The sequence below is a fragment of the Ranitomeya variabilis genome, chromosome 3 (genome assembly GCF_051348905.1).
Source record: "Ranitomeya variabilis isolate aRanVar5 chromosome 3, aRanVar5.hap1, whole genome shotgun sequence".
Lineage (NCBI taxonomy): Eukaryota > Metazoa > Chordata > Amphibia > Anura > Dendrobatidae > Ranitomeya > Ranitomeya variabilis.
The window spans coordinates 168474096-168497015 of record NC_135234.1 but is presented as its reverse complement, the minus strand read 5'-3'; the positions used below and the strand labels follow the sequence as shown (position 1 = coordinate 168497015).

At 43.5% G+C, this 22920-nt stretch overlaps 1 protein-coding gene across 2 annotated transcripts in view; it reads right to left on the bottom strand.

Moving 5' to 3' along the window:
* The window catches only part of NME7 (NME/NM23 family member 7), a 339877-nt gene that overhangs the window by 250474 nt on the left and 66483 nt on the right, over nucleotides 1–22920 (bottom strand). For both annotated transcript variants that reach the window (XM_077294850.1, XM_077294851.1), the window contains exon 2: nucleotides 8028–8135. In XM_077294850.1, the coding sequence (XP_077150965.1) occupies nucleotides 8028–8135 (108 nt within the window). The remainder of the gene's footprint in view (nucleotides 1–8027; nucleotides 8136–22920) is intronic.

The following is a 22920-nucleotide window of genomic DNA, read 5'->3' as shown; positions in this document are numbered from 1 at the left end:
TAAAAGTATACAACATACACATTTGTGTTCATTAGTAATACATTCAATATGAAACATGTACATTGTATGCATAACTGAGTATCACAACTGTGCTTAGCATATCATTTACTCCATTCGAACCAAACAAACAAAATATGGAATCATGAGAGTTTACAGTCGTTGAACCACAACTACAACTATATCCTATTAACTACCTTTCTGCCGCTTAATAATAAACTCGCATCTATCTCTGCGTAACATCTATGGGAATTTGATACCTTGCCTTAGAGTAATTAACTATGAATTTAAATTTATAAAGTAAGGTGAGAGGAGTTCCATCCGCTCCAAATTTTCTCAAATTTACCTGGACATCCTCTATTTTGATATAGCGTGCGTTCATATGGAACGACCAAATTTACCAACTCCACCCAGGCTCTCAGGGAGGGGCATGAACCCCCCATCCATCGCATTGCTATTACCTTCCTTGCCATAAAAAGTGATTCCCGCAAAAAGATCCCAATATAATGTCCCCAAGTCTCTTCATCCCATACCCCAAATAAACAAATCAATGGCTCAAGAGGAACAGGAGGTACTACTATGGACGAAAGTAATGATGTCACCTCTTTCCAATATTGAAGGATAATAGGACAGTTCCACATCATGTGGATAAAATCTGCGTCTGGTGAATGGCAACGCAGACATTCCGAGGAGTGGAGTCGACCCATCTTAAAAAGCAGTGTGGGAGTCAAATATGACTGGTATATTATATATAGTTGAGTCATTCTGTTATTAATTGACGGGGATACCCCAAGTGGGGACTCTAAAATTTCCTCCCATTCTTCTTCCTGTACCTCAGAGGTGAGTCTCTCCCATTTCCCCCTGATGAATCTTATAGCGGATCCAGTCCCCACTAATAGCATATAGGTACTGTATATAAAGAAGAAATAAGGCCCTGGGGTCCCTGGGATTTGAGGATTCCTATCAGTGGCAAAGACGAAATTGTGCGGCCTGTATCTACCCCCCTCATAAATGACTGGAAAGCTGATCTTAATTGCAAGAAACTAAAAAATTGGGATCTTGGAATATCGTACTTAGTCTGCAACTGTTCAAAGGACACAAAGGTCCCCTAGTCATATAAATCCCCTACCGAGGTAACACCATGTAGCACCCAAAAATCAGTAGATGGATGATCCAGCAGCGCCGGAAAGTAATTATTTTTCCATAGGGGCATTTCAGCTATAATATCCGTAAATCCAACAACTTTTTTTATTTGTCTTCAAACCAATCGTGCCAGTCGAAGCATGGGCAGTGAGTGAGGGGTGTTAGTTCTTTCTGATTCTAAAAAACCCAATGGGCACTCCACTCGAGCAGAATGAAGCAGATGGTGTTCAGAGTTGGGGAGACAACCACCAGGCATCCACGTGTCCAATGCTTTAGCCTGTCCGGTCAGGTAATATAGAAAAAAATCCGGCAACGTCGCTCCACCTCCCTGTTTAGGTCTCTGCAAAACAGACAGTCTAAGTTTGGGCCTAGATTTCCCCCATATAAAAGAAGTGATTTGGGGGTTTAAATTGGCAAAGAGGGAATTAGGTACTGGTACTGCGCTGTGCTGAAGGCGATAAGTTTAGGGAGCAGAATCATTTTTATTAGGTTAATACGGCCTGCAACAGATAGTGGGAGTTTGCTCCAAGATGCAAATTTGGATTTGACTAATTCTAATAATGGATAGACATTAAGTTGTAGATCAGGATTACTGCTTTGGGACATATAGATACCCAAGTATTTGAAATTGGATACGACAGGTTACAAGGATAGAGTTTCAAGATCTGGCATTGGGGCGCAAGAGAGAGGCAATAGAGCAGATTTGTCCCAATTTATATACAAGCCGGAGTATTTACTAAAGACATCTATAGTAGCAATCACTTGTGGTAGTGTTTCCTCTGCCTTGTCCATAAATATCACCATATCGTCGGCATATAAGCCGATGGTGTCCACCCGACCCGCTATATTTATGCCCTTAATATCAGGGGAGGATCTCATACGTATTGCCAATGCCACTATCGCAAGAGCAAAAAGAGCCGGCGAGAGGGTTCACCCCTGACGAGTCCCCCTGAATAGCGAGAGGGACTTAGAGATGGAATTATTTATAATTATACGCGCCTTAGGTTTCATATATAATATATTGATCCACCTTAGAAACTTATCTCCAAAGCCATACTTCTGTAAGCATGCTGACAGAAAGGGCCATTCCAGAGAATCGAAAGCCTTAGCCGCATCCAGGGATGCTAATTCCCAGTTGTTATCTGGCACCAGAGAGCTATATTGAATTATTGATTGAACTCGCCTGATGTTAATAGAGGTATTTTTACCAGGCATAAAGCCAGTCTGATCTGGGTGAATAAGGTCCAGTATGATGGAATTCAGTTTAATGGCTAGGATTTTAATGAAAATTTTATAATCTACATTGACCAATGATATGGGTCGATAGGAGCCACATTCCAGAGGGTCCTTTCCCTCTTTTTTGAGTATGACAATATTTGCCTCATAGAAGGTTTCGGGCATACATCCTCCCTCCCATATACCCTGGAATACTTTCAATAGGAGTGGCGCTAGTATACCCCGATATCTCTTATATAACTCAACGGGAAACCCGTCTGGCCCAGGAGCTTTTCCAGAGGACATGTCCATTATTGCATACTCTACCTCCTCCAATGTGAACTTAGCATCCATAAAATCTCGCTGAGTGGGACTCAATGTGGGAAATATGATATCTGACAAATAATCCATACATTGCGAAACGCCGAGACCACTTTTAGAGTTATAACGACTCGTAGTAATCATAAAAACATTGAAGTATTTCTTCTGTCGTGGACATCAATAAGTCGTCTGGCGCGCGAATCTGCAATATTGTATTAGATGTATTATGCTGACGTACCAGATAGGCTAGAAATTTACCGGTTTGATTTCCCAACTCAAAATATGACTGGCGTGTGAAAAACAGCTTACGCTTAGACTTGGTGTCTATATGTTGAGTATACAATCTCTGTGAGGTCAACCACTCAATTCTATTACCATTAGTTTGGTTAGATATGTATGTGCCTCTGCATCTTTCAGTCTCTGTTCCACTCCATCATCCTCTCTCGAGGTCACCCTTTTTATATATGAAATTGTGGAAGACAAACATCCTCTCAAGTATGCCTTGAGGGTGTCCCAGAATAAATTGACATTCTGGGGCTCTAGGTGAGATGAAATGAAACAGTTCAACTGATCCTCTGTTCTGTCGTTGTGATCCATTAGTTTCAGCCAAAAGGGATTCAGCTTCCAGACCACGCCGCACCTCGGTTGCCCAAATTTAAGTTTAAGTATAATCGGGCTATGGTCTGATATCCCCCTATTACCGTGTTCCACAATATCCACCCACGTCGCCAACCCGCTAGAACTAAAAATGTAATCTATGCGGGATAAAGACCGTTTAGTAGATGGGTGGCAGGTATATCCTTTCACTCCTGGGTTATGCATCCGCCATAGATCCAACCATCCACTACCCTCCATAAATGATGCCAACTGGGTCGGGGTTGAAGAGGGAAGCTCCCCAGATCCCCCATCATCTAATCTCAATCTATCAAGGCTATTATCCATAACCAAATTGAAGTCTCCCATGCAGATAACTTGCGCGTCTGGATAGTTTAGAGCAAAGCTCATTGCCATCCGGAGGATTGATATATTAGCCGGGGGAGGGTTGTAGATACATAGAATCACGTATTCACTAGAATTAATTAGCGCATGCACAAAAACAAACCGACCTTCAGAATACCTTCGGGCCTCCCTAGCTTCCCATCTAACATCTCTGTGTATTAATAACGAAACTCCTCTCGAGTAGCTAGTATGGAAAGCATGGATATACCATTGTACCCATGGTTTCTGCACACACCGGGCCGTATCTCTGGTCAGGTGTGTCTCCATCAAGGCTACTATATGGGGGTGATGGCGTCTGATCTGCGAAAAAAACCTTAAATTTTCTTTCGAGGAGATTTTATACCTCGTACATTCCACGTCATACACACTATTTCAGATCCCATGCCTACTTATCCAAATATGATATGCGTTATCACTCAGGCAAAGGTTAAGGATAGCACACAGAAAATAAGAATGCTGTCGGCGGCAGTTTCTACTTAAATAACAGATAAAACCGAAAGGAAAGAAAAAGAGGAACAAGAACCAAACAATATAGGAGCAACGTCCTGTGCTCCCATTATCAAAGAAATAAGGGGATACCCTCGCTGGAGTCAGCGTCCGGTATTGTTGGTAATCTGGACATCTCCAGAGAGAGCTCTGTATTAAGAGATCAAAAGAATTTTACTGAATTAGGTGTATTTAGGATTCCTTTGCACAAGACACCCCATGAGATCGTAGCCATTCAGTCACTTCCGCCGGATCCGTGAAGAACACAGAAGAACCTTTGTGAACAACTTGGGAGTCGGGCCGGGTAGATCATCGAGTAAATAATATTTCTATCCCTGAGTTGCTTCTTGATCTCCATAAATCTAGCTCTTTGCTTCTGAAGTTCCATGGAAAAATCCAGAAAGATCGAAATTACAGCATTATTAAATTTAATGGGGCTTTTTTGCCGTGCAAGTCGCAAAATAGTGTCTCTGTCCTTGCAATTAAGGATCCGTGCCAGGAAAGGTCTAGCTGGGGCCCCGGGAGGAAGAGGCCTCGTGGGTACTCGATGGGCTCTTTCCACAGCAAACGTTGAAGAAAATTCGCCTCCCAGAGAGGATTTGAGCCACCCTTCCAGAAAAACCTCAGGTTGTTGACCCTCTGAACGTTCTGGCGGTCCAATAATTCGAATATTGTTCCGGCGCAGTCTATTCTCTAGATCATCTGCCTTTTGTTTCCAGGCGTTTATAGAGCCAGCTACTTTTGTCAACTTGGCCTCCATGGGTGCAATGGTATCTTCAGCACGGGATACCCTCGTCTCCACCTCTGCAATGCGTCCCTTCATAGCTTGCATATCCTGACGGAGGCGTCCCACCTCAGTATGTACGTCCTCTATTTTTTCGGTGAGGGATGTTCTGGTTAGGGAAATAGCTTGCATTAATTGGTCAGATGCTTGTTTAAGTGTCAGTTCCTCCTGATCATTTCCCTCAGCACTGTCAGAGAGACGATTTTTACGTTGCATTTGAGAGGGGTTATTTCTAAGGGCTCGTACGTTATCAGAGGGATCAATTCTGGCAAACTCTTTTAATTTTTCAGCTGCCCCCGATCCTTTTGTGCGCTGCATGGTTAGTAAGGTCAGAGTCACAAGTCGTGCAAACACAGCAGGGCTATGGGAGGATGGTATCTGCAGTGAACCGAAAAGTTATAAGTATGGCAATCTCAGGGCTCCACTAGGGTGCTGCGCACCAGGAAGGGCTCACTATGCCTGCAGTGGCAGCAGTCAGGAGGGGGGGTCCAGGGGGCCCTCCAAAGTAATGGCGCTGATAGGCAAAGCGTCTTATTGAAGGTGTAGGGGAGAGCAGGGCCCAATTTTTCAGAGCACACTCCGCGCGTCCCCTCAGTGTGTCCAGGGTATGTGCTCACTCACTCACCCATACAGTGCTGCAGGAATGAAAAGATGGCGCTGCGTCTCCACCTGCTGGAGCGTGCGCTCTGAAGATGGCAGCCGCTCCACACAGGCACCGCCTCCGCTCGAGCCTCTCTTGTTCCCGGTGCACCACAGGCTCCGAGCACCCACTGCAAGTGCCGGTAATCACCCGAGGATCAGGGTAAGGTCTCGTCTCCGGCTGGGAGAAGCACTGCGCTTCTTCCCAGCAGAGCGCGTGCTGCTGAAAATGGCCGCCTCCTCGCTGTGTGCCCGTCCAGAGCTCCTCGATCTCCGGAGCTTCTCGGTCACGGTGGTTTCCCCACGGGGTCCAGAAGAGATGCCCGGAACCAGGGGGGCCCAGTAGTGGTGAATATATTGCTATATTTAGGGGTCTTAAGTGCAGGATGATAAGAGGATTTAGGAGCTCTCTCACGATGCGTCCTTTCTCCTTCACTACATAGCCACGCCCCCGTCAAACACAATTTTCATCCTTACAGTATAGCTGACAATCATTTGCTTCCGATTTACTAAAATCACCAGGAAAATGGAATTACAACAATCAGACCGAAGTAGTAACTTTAAAAAAAAAAAAATGCAAAAGTTTTGGTCGCTACTGTAAGTATATAAGAGAGGAAGCATGGGCCTAGAAAGCAAAGTGTTGATTAGCTTGTATCATTCTAGTGCAAATTAGACAAGAAAAAATAAAAAATTACCTAGTTGGCTTGCCGGGCAAAGCTGCCCTCCATATGTAGCAATTGCCTAAACAATCATTTTAATCTTAGACAATGACATTTTGCCAACTCATTACAAAGACCCGTAGTGCTACATCTCTTCGCATCACAATTTGAATATAAACCATCACAATTATTCACCCCTTGGAAACCTCAGCATTCACCATAACATTGTAATTAAAGAGTAGTTCTCATCTGCAGCATGCAAATAAAAAAGAATTCCATTAAGAGCCTAACCTGCAGCTTTCCAAATAAGATTCTTGAGATGATTTTCAAACGTAAACATTGAAAATTCACCTTTTTGAACCGTTTTTCAATGGTGGCACTAGTTATTTCAGCCCGCATTATTATGCAAATACAACCAAAATACTGCAGCCATGCATGTCAACAACATAAAAATAGAAATTTATCTGCATGCTGAATATAAGAAATGAGATACATTTTTAGGTACCATTAGCATATTATTAGCGAACAGGAAATTAACACGGAGGTGGATTCTCATTCTACAAATCAGCCTGATCTTTCCAGCGAGGTCCGATCACCACAGTATATACTGCAATAGTAATCAAATAAAGTTATATTTAACATTTATGTTTATTAAGAAAAAAAATTTTATATGGTAGTAGGTCATAGATAAGATATGAACAGTGCAGTGTTTCCAGACCGGTTCTGTAGTTGAAAATGGCAAAAGTTTTCCTGTACTTGTGCCAAATAAATAAAATCTGGACACTGATGTTGTTAATTTGGTCCAAGTATTGCCCATCATTGTCAATACAGAATGCCATCAACGTACAGTAAGGGGAATATAATGCATGGGAATCCAACAATGCCTAGATGGGAACTCACAGTGCGGTTTGGGAGCAGGGCGGCAGCAGAGAAAAGTCAGCGAGCCCTAGTTATAAGCATTTTTGACTGTCCCAATGGTTAAGTCGCAGACTTTGATGACTTATACTACCCACATACCATCAATATACAGCTCTGGCAAAAATTAAGAGACCACTGCAAAATGTTCAGTATGTCTGATTTTTCTCTTTATAGGTATATTTTTGAGTAAAATGTAAATTGTTCATTTATTCTATAAACTTCTGACAACATATCTCCGAATTTCCAAGCAATACATTTTTTTTTCTGAAAAGGAGAAATGGTCAAAATGAAAAAAACAGTGCTTTCAGACCTCAAATAATGCAAAGAAAGCAAGTTCACAATCATTTAGAAACAACAATACTAATGTTTTCAGGAAGAGTTCAGAAATCAATATTTTGTGGAATAACCATGATTTTTAATCACAGCTTTCATGCGTCTTGGCATGCTTTCCACCAGTCTTTCACACTGCTCCTGGTGCAAAAATGTAAGCAGTTCTTCCTTGTTTGATGGCTTGTGACTATTCATCATCCTCTTGATTACATTCCAGAGGTTTTCAATGGGATTCACATCTGGAGATTGGGCTGCCCATGACAGGGTTTTGATGTGGTGGTCTCTTAATTTTTGCCAGAGCTCTATATCTATTCTAGGTAATGAACCTTTCTACACTTGGAGATGGAAATCTTTCATTTCCATCTGCACTGTGTGATCTTAAGTATTTTGGGGAAGATTTAGATGAGCGGATTTCCATTATATTTTCTTTACAGGCCAATTACATTTGTTCTCCACTAAATATCACTTCTACAGAGTAAACAAATTCAATTTTGGCAGAAGACTGGTAAAAGTGCTTCACATCATATAAAACTCACCATTTCCACAGAACCATCCTTGGGATAGTAAAGGAGCTGGTACCGCCTCTGCAGAGCGGCATTTGGATCATACCATTCAGCCGTGAACACGTATCTATCTTCTTCACTCTATCAGCAAAACATGTATAAAAAACAGTTAGATCAGCAAAATCCATTATTAAAAAAAAGAGAATCTACGGTATATACATTTTTCTGTTGAACCAAAATTTGACGGCAAGTTCTGATTTTCATTAGTTGATATTCAGTAAATTGAAAATTACTTTTGTAATGTTCAAGTTATTTCAGTGGCCATTGGGGGTTTTTCATACTTTAACAGAAGGGTTCCTACTGGTCTCTACTTCCTTGTGTTATCTCAAAACACTCGAAATGGCAGGAAATGTCTGATCTGCCGCGCCAAATAGCAGTTTTACATGAGACAGTCCAAGCAATAACAACCACCGATCCGATATATACAAGCCAATCGTCGGTACTTTCCTGACTGGTTTAGATAGGCTAATAAACATTACACACGCACAGAAAGATTGCAAATATGATCGTTCTGTGCACATAGACAATCGTGTTACCGGCATCACATCTCCTATTTACATGGGGCAATAAGGTGCCAATAATCAAGATTTTGTGTGTGCCCAAAAGTCATCACACCTGACCAAAAATTGATTGGCAGCCTGTTGAGGAGGGTTATTAATCAGAATGATTGTTACTACCAACACGCCTACAATTTATTCTGGTCTTCAATCAGATCTTCTGCTGGGATATCTAAAAATCCAGCAATCACATTATACCAAACAGACAGGTATAGGTATACAAGAGAGGGAGCAAAAAAAAAAAAACAACTTGCAGCCAACTTGTATCATGCTAGTGCAAAGAATAAAAAGAAAGTGCCTGGTTGCCTTGGCCGGCAAAACCACCCTCCATCGGTAGCAATTGACCAAACAAAAATTTTAATCTTAGACAATGACATCTTGCCAACTCATTACAACGACCCATAGTGCTACATCTCTTCCCACATCGTCATTTCAATATAAACCATCAGAATAATTTACACCAAGCGATTGATGGCCTGTTTAAAAGTTGTTGATTTGGAATGATTGTTATTACAAACGCTCCTCGATCCCTATTTACAATTGTTTACTTGACCACTGCAGACAATCACTGGCCTTTGTGGCATACAATCCATGATAGCCCATCATCGCTGGAGTCAAGTAGGCGGTGACAGGCGGAGTGACACCACATGGGAATTTGCAAGTCAAGTGCTTGGTCTTTTATCCCATTTGTGAAAACCATATAAAGGGATTTGTCAGGAGCAATAAACTTTTTTCAATATGGTACCAAACAAACTGTTTCCTTTTTATTATATATATTTGCTAACTTTGTTTAAAAAAATAAAAATAAAAAAAAGTTAAAAACAAATTTGTAAGTAAGGGTAAATGGGAACCTCCCAGAGGACGCCAACAGTCTCTTGGCTACACAAAGGTAATGTTACTTTGTGCCCTTTAGTAAATATTCCCCAGACATCACTGATGATGTAGAAGTACACAACCAAGTTAATATCTGGAAATAAATCATGTTTGGATCTTTGTCTTTGAGCCCCCAAATATTAGCCCTATAGACTACAGATAATTTAGTATACAAGAGACAGAGATAAGAGGTTATCTACAGGACAAAGAGAGGAGACACAGCCACAAGTGCTCTGCATGTACCGATCATCACATGGGCACCAGTGGCAATGATGTGGGAACAAGGTCTACTTACACCATTACTACTCATCAGGTGGGATAAAAAAATGTGCCGACTAAGATTCTTTGGAGAATAAATTTTGGGTCATCTGTCTGGAATTTGCTCAAATCACAAATGTCTACAGCAAAACCTACAGCTCTTAGGAGTCTTAGTCTTTAGAGCATCAAATATAGAACTAATGAATTCATGTCTACTTCTGTAGTGCGGAAATATTAATTTCCTGGTAAATGGATTAGGTGGATGCCTCGCTGTGGACAATCTCTACTTAGTAGAAGGCTGCCTTGACAATAAGATGATCTCAAGGTGTAACATTTCACAATCAGCTGCAAACTCTGGGTAATCTTGTCATTTCCCTGTAGTGACATTATGTATTACGTAGTGTCCATCCTAACTTGTGGGACATTTGTGTAAGGCAGGACAGCACAGGTTCTCCGGTGACACTATGTATATCTACTCCATTTTGGCCAAGAGATGTTCTATAAACTAAAAATGTACTGATATAAAATAGGACAATAGGTTTTCTAAACCAGGCTATCCCTTTAACCTAGTGCTACTCAAACTGTAAGGCTGGACTCAGCAGTGAGGTGCCCCCGAGGTGTTGGTAAGGTAGTTTTCATAGGGGTGATTATAAGCTGCACAGGCCTTTCTACTGCTACAGCAATCTCTAGTTCAAGTCTGCAACATACGGCCCGCCAAAGGTTATTGTGCAACCTGCAGAGCTGTCCAGGAGACCCTTCTCCTTTATATTCAAACTAGATGGTGGCCCGATTCTAACGCATCGGGTATTCTAGAATATGTATGTAGTTTATTTATGAAGATTTCAGAATAATGCAATCAATACACAGGATTCGGCCGGCCGGGTGCGACCAATTAGCGAAGCGTGGTTCAAATCCCGTGCCAATTCGCGGCCGGACTGTGTCTGTCGCTGATTGGTCGCAACCCAGCCAGCCGCGAACAATCAGTGAAGCCAGGGCAGGCTCCAGGTTTTTGAGGGCCCCCGGCGAAAGAGTCTCACAGCCCACGTAACATATAACACAGCCCACGTAGTATATAGCACAGCCACGTAGTATATAGCACAGCCACGTAGTATATAGCACAGCCACGTAGTATATAACACAGCCACATAGTACATAGCACAGCCAAGTAGTATATTGTACAGCCATGTAGTATATTGCACAGCCCATGTAGTATATAGCATAGCCCACGTAGTATATTGCACAGCCCACGTAGTATATTGCACAGCCCACGTAGTATATTGCACAGCCACATAGCATATAACACAGCCCACGTAGTATATAGCACAGCCCACAGTATATAACACAGCCCATGCAGTATATAACACAGCCCACGTAGTATATAGCACCGCCCACGCAGTATATAACACAGCCACATAGTATATAGCACAGCGACATCGTATATAACACAGCCCACGCAGTATATAACACAGGCCACATAGTATATAACACAGCCCACGTAGTATATAGCAATGTGGGCACCATATCCCTGTTAAAAAAAGAATTAAAATAAAAAATAGTTATATACTCACCTTCCGGCGGCCCTCAGATCCAGCCCAGGCCTTTAGCGATGCTACGTTCCCAGTAATGCCTTGCGGTAATAACAAGTGATGATGTAGCGGTCTTGCGAGACCGATACGTCATCTGGGGTAATTGCAATGCATTCTTGGGACAGGAGCGTCGCAAGGAGCGGGAAAGGCTGCCGCGGACACAGGAAGGTGAGAATATAATGATTTTTTTTTTGCTGTATAGGCAGCATCAATAGTAAAAAGTTGGTCACACTTACAGGGGTAATGGAAGCGTTAACGGACTGCGTTACACTGCGTTATGCTGCGGTGTAACGCAGTCCATTTAACGGACTGCTAACGCTATGTGGGCGCTGACTGTAGGGGAGTATGGAGGGGGCGCTGACTGTAGGGGAGTATGGAGGGGGCACTGACTGGAGGGGAGTAGGGAGGGGGCACTGACTGGAGGGGAATAGGGACGTGCCAATTCACGGCCAGACTGTGCCTGTCGCTGATTGGTCACGCCCAGCCGGCCGCGACCAATCTGCGACGCAGGATTTCTGTGACAGAGAAAAAGACAGACAGACAAACAGACGGAAGTGGACCTTAGACCAGTGATGGCGAACCTATGACACGCGTGTCAGTGCTGACACGCGTAGTCATTTTCAGTGACACGCCGGCCGCCGGCCGCGGCCCCATAGAAATTGCTTCTTTCCCAGGGTCTGAAGGAGAGGAAACTCTCCTTCAGGCCCTGGGAACCATATTAATATGTAAAATAAAGAATTAAAATAAAAAATATTGCTATACTCACCTCTCCGACGCAGCCTGGACGTCCGCGAGGGAACCGGCAGCGTTGTTTGCTTAAAAATCGCGGTTTTCCTTCCTTGCTTGAAGTCCCGGCTTGTGATTGGTTGCGTGCCGCCCATGTGACCGAGACGCGACCAATCACAGCAAGCCGTGACGTAATTTTAGGTCCTTCAGGATTTTAAAATTACGTTCCGGCGTTGTGATTGGTTGCGTCGCCCATGTGACCGCACGCAACCAATCACAACGCCGGAACGTAATTTTAAAATCCTGAAGGACCTAAAATTACGTCACGGCTTGCTGTGATTGGTCGCGTCTCGGTCACATGGGCGGCACGCAACCAATCACAAGCCGGGACTTCAAGTAAGGAAGGAAAACCGCGATTTTTAAGCAAACAACGCTGCCGGTTCCCTCGCGGACGTCCAGGCTGCGTCGGAGAGGTGAGTATAGCAATATTTTTTATTTTAATTCTTTATTTTACACACATTAATGTTGTTTCGATACCGATACCCGATACCACAAAAGTATCGGATCTCGGTATCGGAATTCCGATACAGCAAATATCGGCCGATACCCGATACTTGCGGTATCGGAATGCTAAACAATGGCATCCGATCCGATTTTTTATCGGATCGGATGCCATGCAGGAGGTCTGTGGGTCCAAACAACAGAGCTCCGGTGCAGAGCGTCTAGGCCTGGGACTTCCGGTAGGCCAGGCGCAGCTCCCGGAAGTCCCAGGCCTCTGCGTCGGATCTGTGTTGTTTGGGCGACATTGCGCTGCTCCCTGCTGCACCGACCAGAAGTCCCAGGCTGCACTTCTGAGGCCTGAGGAGATAGCTGTCTGGAGGCCCTGTGATAGCTGTCTGGACTCAGGCCCTGTGATAGCTGTCTGGACTCAGGCCCTGTGATAGCTGTCTGGACTCAGGCCCTGTGATAGCTGTCTGGACTCAGGCCCTGTGATTGCTGTCTGGACTCAGGCCCTGTGATTGCTGTCTGGACTCAGGCCCTGTGATTGCTGTCTGGACTCAGGCCCTGTGATTGCTGTCTGGACTCAGGCCCTGTGATTGCTGTCTGGACTCAGGCCCTGTGATTGCTGTCTGGACTCAGGCCCTGTGATTGCTGTCTGGACTCAGGCCCTGTGATTGCTGTCTGGACTCAGGCCCTGTGATTGCTGTCTGGACTCAGGCCCTGTGATAGCTGTCTGGACTCAGGCCCTGTGATTGCTGTCTGGACTCAGGCCCTGTGATTGCTGTCTGGACTCAGGCCCTGTGATAGCTGTCTGGACTCAGGCCCTGTGATAGCTGTCTGGACTCAGGCCCTGTGATTGCTGTCTGGACTCAGGCCCTGTGATTGCTGTCTGGACTCAGGCCCTGTGATTGCTGTCTGGACTCAGGCCCTGTGATTGCTGTCTGGACTCAGGCCCTGTGATTGCTGTCTGGACTCAGGCCCTGTGATTGCTGTCTGGACTCAGGCCCTGTGATTGCTGTCTGGACTCAGGCCCTGTGATTGCTGTCTGGACTCAGGCCCTGTGATTGCTGTCTGGAGGCCCTGTGACTACTACAGCAACCATCATCCAGTGAACTGTGGGGTGTCATTGGCCATTACTGAGATAAGTGAGAGGGAGGCATCAGTGATGGCGAACCTGTGGCAGTCCAGCTGTTGCAAAACTACAATTCCCATCATGGCTGGCCATTCAAAGCAAAGGCTTTGGCTGTGAAGACATGATGGGAATTGTAGTTTTGCAACAGCTGGAGTGCCACAGGTTCGCCATCACTGGAAGAATTCCCCCTCCCCCTCACTTATCTTAGTTCACGGCACCCCACACAAGTTAAATAATAGCAAGACCAACAAAAGAAACCAACTGACAGATGAACAAAGAAGTCACTAAGCAGGTAAGTTAATTCTAATTATACATATTTGTTATTTAAACTATACATGTCGCAAAATTATGTTTTTTTATCAAGGTGACACACCACCCAAGTTATGCTCGGTTTTTTGGCGAATTTTGACACACCGAGCTCAAAAGGTTGCCCATCACTGCCTTAGACGATTATATAGATATATTGAAAGACAGAGGAGCGCTGGTCTGGGGCAGAGGATCGCTCGCCAGTCCTGGCCCCAACGTGCACCAGCATAATGAGGTTAGCACACTGCTAATGTCATCACACTGCTGACGGCACCTAAGCCGTGAAGTGCCGCAGAGGAGAAGAGGCTGTGTGGCCAATAATACGCGCTCTGGTAAAGAGCCGAAGATCAAATGCCGTATTATCATGGATGCAAGAAGGATGTCAATGTTACAGTGAGGGCATATAATGAAGATGAATATTGTGAAAGGTGGTGGTGGGTACTTTATTCCGACAGGCAGTGTGTGTGGATGGATATTTTGAAGAGGGGCAGTGTGGAAGGATATTTTGGAAAGAGGCCATGTTGAGGGATATTTTGGAGAGTGGCAGTGTGAAAGGGTATTTTGCATTGTGGTGGGGATATTATGGAAAAGGGACCGTGTGTGAGGTGAGTATTTTGGGGCGTGGCTGTGTGCGGGGGAAATTTTGCAGAGGGGCAGTGTGGGGAGGTATATCTTTGAAAGGGGCAGCGTGAAGAGGAAATTTTGCAGAGGGGCAGTGTGTAGGGGAATATTTTGAAGAAGGGCAGTGTAGGGGGGACATTTTGCAGAGTGGAAAAGTAGGGGGGATATTTTGAGCAGGAAGTATGGGCAAATATCAGGGGTGCAGCATGGGAGATACAGTGACCTTAAAAATAAGTGTTGGAAAGTACTGCTGAAAACTGAGGATAGGGAATTCCGCAGAGACAAGGTATGGGTATGAAATGTCATCATAGCATCAGTGCTCCATGGAGACAAAAGAGATGGGAACAATTTCAATCAGAAAAGATGTTGCCTATAAGGTACTTGGGTGCAAATGTCTATTTGTGATAGTGCCTATGTCTCATTAGTGCTGTGGTTCCTTTATGGTCTACAGTCTGATGATGACTGATAACAATTCCCAGTATCTCCATATCATTGTTAAAGACATACTGGGAGTTGTAGGTTCATGAGTTAGAATTGTATATGTGGCTGACCTAACATAGCAGTTGATTGTTATACTAAGCTTAGTGATTTATTAATGTACTTACTGTGGTTTTGGCACTGCATTTGTCTGCTGGCGGTGGATCTGATGTTGTACACATGTAGCAATCGAAAATGTGCTTCATGGCCATGATAAAACTTAAAAATCCTCAAAACGTAGAGTTTTCAGATTATGATGTGTACTGTGTAATGGACGTGTCTTGCAGTACAGGAACATGGTCTGATCATACCACAGATCCTGGGCAGGTGGGAAGCAAGAGTATACAGACATTACAGCAGGGAATCGCAACTGATTCTTTTTGCGAACTTTTCCTTCGGTTTCTAAGCAATGTGAAAGAATCAGCTGTGACCCAATGCTGTCCTGTCTGTTTACTCTCTTTTGCTTCCTCCCCTGCCCAGGAAATACTGTATGATCAGACCACGTTTTCTGCACACTAAGGCCGGCGTCACACTCAGCGTATGAAAATACGGTCTGTATTTTACGGCCGTAATACACAGAAATGTTCCAAAAATAGTGATCCGTATGTCATCCGTAGGCAGGGTGTGTCAGCGTATTTTGCGCATGGCATCCTCCGTATGTAATCCGTATGGCATCCGTACTACGATATTTTCTCGCAGGCTTGCAAAACCGACATCTAATGGATTTATGGGCTCAAATGTTCGTTAAAACATATATACAGTATATATATACAGGCTCGAGTTCATATGAGGACATCCAGCAGGGGGCGCATCACCGCGACTCAAGGTAACTACAGGACATTCCCCTGTATTACATTCATTCACAACATTTTACAGACAGGAGCGACTGCATTAGCACAGCTCCTGGCTGTAAAATGATTTAACCCCTTCAGATGGATTTACATCGTGGGACTGACAGAACGACGGAAGGTATGGGATATTGTTGATTTTTTATTTTACCTTTTTTACAGAACGAGGGTCTTCAGGTGGATTAAGAGTATAATAAAATATTAAAACACCCTGTCTCTTTATTTCATTAAAATACTTTTAAATAATGTGTGTGTGTTTTGTTAACCATTTCGTACTATTAGATTAATAATGGATAGGTGTCATAATTGACGCCACTCCATTATTAATCTGGCTTAATGTCACCTTACAATAGCAAGGTGACATTAACCCTTCATTACCCCATATCCCACCGCTACACGGGAGTGGGAAGAGAGTGGCCAAGTGCCAGAATAGGCGCATCTTCCAGTTGTGCCTTTTCTGGGGTGGCTGGGGGCAGATGTTTGTAGCCAGGGGGGCCAATAACCATGGACCCTCTCTAGGCTATTAATATCTGCCCTCAGTCACTGGCTTTACCATTCTGGCGGAGAAAATTGCGCGGGAGCCCACGCCAATTTTTTCCGCGATTTAACCATTTATTTTAGCAGCTACAGCGCCCAAATTTTGCACATACACACTACTAACATTAGCAGTGAGGAATATGCAAAAAAAAGGGAAATGAGATGGTTTACTGTATGTAAACCATGTCTCATATCCTGTCGGGTTTGTGAAGGAGAAAGAAAAAGCGGCAATTGAATTACCGGCTTTTATGATATCTAGCGCTGTATGAAATATAAATATATATATATACATATATATATATATATATGTGTGTGTCTTTATATATATATATATATATATATATATATATATATATATATATATATATATATATATATATATACATATATATACACATATATACACATATATACACACACACACACACACACACACACAGTCATGGCCAAAAGTATTCACACCCCTGCAATTCTGTCAGATAATACTCAGTTTCTTCCTGAAAATGATTGCAAACACAATTTCTTTGGTATTATTATCTTCATTTAATTTGTCTTAAATGAAAAAAAACACAAAAACAATTGTCCTAAAGCCAAATTGGATATAATTCCACACCAAACATAAAAAAGGGGGTGGACAAAAGTATTGGCACTGTTCGAAAAATCAAGTGATGCTTCTCTAATTTGTGTAATTAGCAGCACCTGTAACTTACCTGTGGCACCTAACAGGTGTTGGCAATAACTAAATCACACTTGCAGCCAGTTGACATGGATTAAAGTTGACTCAACCTCTGTCCTGTGTCCTTGTGTGCACCACATTGAGCATGGAGAAAAGAAAGAAGAGCAAAGAACTGTCTGAGGACTTGAGAAACCAAATTGTGAGGAAGCATGAGCAATCTCAAGGCTACATGTCCATCTCCAAAGACCTGAATGTTCCTGTGTCTACCGTGTATATATACACCTATTCTATGAGTAGACATTTATTCTACCTATTCTATTCTATTCCGTCAGTGTGATTTTACTGTACAAGGCGGTGAATTCCCGGCTTTTCTCTATAACACCGCTGCGTATTTCTCGCAAGTCACACGCATGGTCCGTGTGTAATCCGTATTTTTCTCGCCCCATAGACTTTCATTGGCGATTTTTTTGCGCAATACGGTGACAAACGCAGCATGCTGCGATTTTCTACGGCCGTACAAGATCGTTAAATACGGATCAGTAAAATACGGCAGATAGGAGCTGGGCCATAGAGAATCATTGTACCGTATGCAATCCGTATTTTCTGCACCTCTCAAACTCGCTAGTGTGACGCCGGCCTAAGACACGGCCATTAAATATTTCACTATTATCTTGCCATGTAAGCAGGCAGCAGATCATCCAATGAACGAGGAAACTGCTCCTTTATATCGGGACAAATAATTTGTGCAGTGTAAAAAAAATTGTTCTCGGGCGTGCAATGTCCTATGTAAACAAACAGGAGTTGCACTGCTGAGAACTATGGCAGCCTTTGTTCACTGAGCGATCAAGTATAGATGGATAAGAACTAACTGTTTACTTTGGTCTTCTTGTATAAACAGGCATTTAAACAATCGCCAATCAGCAAATGTTTACCAGTCGTATCGTGCCATCAGTCGGTCAGTGTAAATGGACCTGGACCTTTAAATAGGAAACATGTAATAATAAGCATACATGACTGCAGGGGATTCTATTTCTACATCCAGTGCAGAATACAGGCTGCTACTGACAGGTACACTACAGAAAATTCTAATTACAACTGTATGTAGCAGCGATAAATAGCAAAAAGGCACAAAAAAGACTAAATCCCTACACCTCATACCCTTTCAGCCTCTAGACCCTACAGCACATCTATTGAATTCCTATCATAGTAGAGTATATGTTACTGATGGGCACCGAGGATGACCAGATACCGTACTTTACAAGGCATGGGTAAATTCAATGACCCTGCATTCAGATCTAACACATTGTGCGGCTAGGAACTTCTTGTGGCCTATCTGCAAATGATTGTTGGAAATTTCTACAATGACTGGGAGAATAAAGTTCAGTGTGGGTTAAAAGGTTATTTGGCAGGAGGGAGTCAGCATCAGTCAGGGAATGTGCAGCTCTGCGGCAGACCGCTAACTAACCGAGCGGCAAAGAACTGCAAGGTGGACATGACGAGCAGCAACGCAGAGGACACCTATATACGACATGCCTAGGTCTGCTTCTACCAAGACACGGCTGGAGCAAACCAGCCCAGCGTCTGGTTATGTGCTCACTTCTCTCATTTCGTTTTATAGGCCTGTAAACTAATCAGAAGCATTTAGTGCCTTGTACCTGCGTTTTTATATACTATGGAACTAGAAGACTTATACAGTTCAATGGAGATCGGACATAAAATCAGAAAAAGTGCTGTAATCCTTATGTCTGTGTCACAAGAGCTCAGCCTAGAGCATACATGCAAGCTAAGCCAAACGTCAGAGTTCCAATACATAAAAGGTTCTCGGATTTTAGCAACTTAATGAAGCACTCCCGTTATTTTTTTTATTATATAAACCTATGTAAATGTTAATGTAGTGTGAGTGGTCGCCATCGTCTCTGGTTTCCAGCACAGATCCGGTCCTCTGCGGAGTCATGTGCTGCCTCTCCCGTTTCGCTGGCTCACACCGCGCCCTATATGAAAGCCGGAAGACGCTTTCCCACTGTACACTTAGTGAGCTTCAGAATAAGGCTCCAAGGCTCATACAACCGCAGATTCTCTCATCCGACTCATCAACTGGGTCGATAACGCTAATAACACTGTTTCAGAGTTTGATCTGAGAGTCAGAATAGTGAGATCCGATTATGTCGGATACGTAGATTACAAAATTTCTGCTTCTTCTCCAATCTGTGAATTGGCGGAAATCGGACCACACTTGGATTCAGATTCAGAACTTCCCCACTGAATAAGACTGGTCCGAGTGCTAAACGATAAAAAATTGGATAGTATTCATCCGATGTGCATGTACATGTGAGCGAACGCTACAAGCAACTTCCCGTTCACCAATAGACCCCAGCGCTGGACACCGGAGAGGACAGAGATCGTAAGGATATTAACACACCACAACACTGCCATTTACACAGGATTAGGGAATAATACAAATAATGGGAGTGCTTCATTACAGCAATTTAGGCCTCTTCAGTATACATAGGCTCTATTCACAGAAACCACAAAGCTGTACCAGATTTGTCACCAGCACACTACAGACCCCTGCGACTGCAGATCTATGGAGGTCCCAAAGATAGAATTCCCAGTCATACACTGATGGACTATGTTAAAACCCTATGTATACAGTGGGGAGAATTGGTGGACCCCTTATGCCCTTGCCTTGGACTGTTTCTGTCTTGACAGCCCTCTCAGCGTCTAATTCCTGGCCCTTGCCTTGAAAGAGAAGCCATTTTCGTTCTACAACTGCTCACAACGGCAGGCCACAGAGTCTGTGTCTTGTCTGCATATAGTGCATCAAATGCAATGTTACAGAAGGGGGATTCAGGTGTTTTCCTATGGCCCAATCCAAGCCTAAACAAAAGGATAAAGATTTCTTTGTCAACCCTTGAATAGTTCTTTGTGAAGGGGACTGGCTGACTGGCTTATTTTTATAAAGAAGCCAGTACTCTTCCCTGTCATGGCCAATGTCACCTATTCATTACAGATGCTAATCGAATGATCACTGGAGATCCACCTCATGAGACACCAATTAATCCATAGAAAACAGATGACCAACAATTTGAGTTTTAGGGAGCACAAGAAACCATCTCTCCTTTAGACAGCAGAAAGATCAGCATTCACACATGCTCTCTACTGCTTTATTTTTAAACTGGATTAAGAGAATCATACACTGTGTTCCAAATTATTATGCAAATTGGATTTGAGTGTCAAAGATTTACCGTATATACTCGAGTATAAGCCGAGATTTTCAGCCCATTTTTTGGGGCTGAAAGTCCTCCTCTCGGCTTATACTCGAGTCATACCCAGGGGTCGGCAGGGGAGGGGGAGTGGGGGCTGTCTAATTATACTCACCTACTCCTGGCGCGGTCTCTGGATGTCCCTGCTTCTTCCAGCGCTGCAGCTTCTTCCTGTACTGAGCGGTCACATGGTACCGCTCATTACAGTAATGAATATGCGGCTCCACCCCTATGGTCAGAGGGTGCGGTGACGTGGTCTATGCAAGCCCTCTGCTTGAACGTCAGTGCTGAAGACAGCCGCACCGGAACGAGGACCGGTGAATATTGAAAGTGCCGGGGGTCCTGAGCAAGGAGAGGTGAGCATGTGATTTTTTTTTTTTTTTTATCGCCGCCACAGCATATGGGGCAAGTGACTGCATGGAGCATCTTATGGGGCCATAACGTTTGTGCAGCATTATATGGGGCATGTGACTGTATGGAGCATCTTATGGGGCCATAACGTTTGTGCAGCACTATAAGGGGCAAGTGTCTGTATGGAGCATATTATGGGGCCATAACGTTTGTGCAGCACTGTATGGGGCAAGTGTCTGTATAGAGCATCTTATGGGGCCATAACGTTTGTGCAGCACTATATAGGGCAAATATCTCTATGGAGAATCTTATGGGGCCCTTATTACCCTTTATGCAGGATTATATGGGGCATATTTTAATATGGAGCATTTAATGGGGCCCATCAAACTTTATGGAGCATTATATGGGGCTCCTGATTCAATATGGATATTCAAAAACACTTAACCTACTGATGTCTCAATTAATTTTACTTTTATTGGTATCTATTTTTACTTTTGAAATTTACCAGTAGCTGCTGCATTTTCCACCCTAGGCTTATACTCGAGTCATTAAGTTTTCCCAGTTTTTTGTGGCAAAATTAGGGGGGTCGGCTTATACTCGGGTCGGCTTATACTCGAGTATATACGGTAATTGTTTTGTTTTTCAAATAAACTTGTGGATGGTATTGTGTCTCAGGGCTCAATGGATCACTGAAATCAATCTTAAACACATGGGATAATTAGTTTTCCAGGTGATTCTAATTAAAGGAAAACTACTTAAAAATGATGTTCCACATTATTAAGCAGGTCACAGTTTTCAAGTAACATGGGAAAGAAAAAGGATCTCTCTGCTGCTGAAAAGCATCAAATAGTGCAATGCCTGTTATGATCCCAATGGCAGAGGATCTCAGAGATTACAGCAAAGTCTGCAAACATAAATACCAGCTCATAGGGAAGTGGTAACTAGGCTGACCATATACCTGATCCTAGCACAAACAACTAACAGTAGCCGGGGAACGTGCCTACGTTGATTCAAGACGTCTCGCGCCAGCCGGAGAACTAACTAACCCTATCAGGGAAAATAAGACCTCTCTTGCCTCCAGAGAAAAGACCCCAAAGTTATAATACAAGCCCCCAACAAATAATAACGGTGAGGTAAGAAGAAAAGACAAACGTAAGAATGAACTAGATTTTAGCAAAGAGAGGCCCACTGACTAATAGCAGAAGATAGTAAGATGACTTATATGGTCAGCAAAAAACCCTGCAAAATATCCACGCTGAATATCCAAGAACCCCCGAACCGACTAACGGTGAGGGGGGAGAATATCAGCCCCCTAGAGCTTCCAGCGATATCAGGAATCACATTTTGTACAAGCTGGACAAAAATATGAACAATGCAAATAAACAAAAATAAGAAAGCAGGACTTAGCTTATCTTGCAAAGAACCAGGACCTGAAGACAGGAGCAAACAGAAATGAACTGATTACAACGATGCCAGGCACTGGACTGAGAATCCAGGAAGTTTAAATAGCAACACCCCAGGCCTAACGAACCAGGTGAGTACCAACCTGGGAAAAGACAATCCAAGTGCCAAACCACTAGTGACCACAAGAGGGAGCCAAGAAGTATAGTTCACAACAAATGCCTTGGTGAAGGGATGAAAACATTAGAAATTTCCCGAAAACCTAAGCGTGATCATCACACTGTTAAGAGATTTGTGGCTGTATCTGAGCACAGATGTGTTTGTGCTGATAAAGGCATAATTAGGAAAATTTCTGCCAGGCAAGTTCATCGGATTAAGAAAGCAGCTGCTAAAAAGCCATTACAAAGCAGCAAACAGATATTTGAAGCTGCTGGTGCCTCTGTAATCTGTCGAACCTCAAGGTGTAGGCTCCTTCAAAGGCTTGCTGTGGTGCATAAACCTACTATTCGGCCACCCCTAAAGAGTGTTCACAAGCAGAAACGGTTGCATTGGGCCCACACATACATGAAGACTAATTTCCAAACAGTGTTGTTTACTGATGAGTGTTGAGCAACCCTAGATGGTCCAAATGGATGGAGTAGTGGATGGTTGGTGGATGGCCACCATGTCCCAACAAGGCTGCAATGACAGCAAGGAGGGGGAGGAGTCATGTTTTGGGCCAGAATCATGGAGAAACAGCTGGTAGGGCCCTTT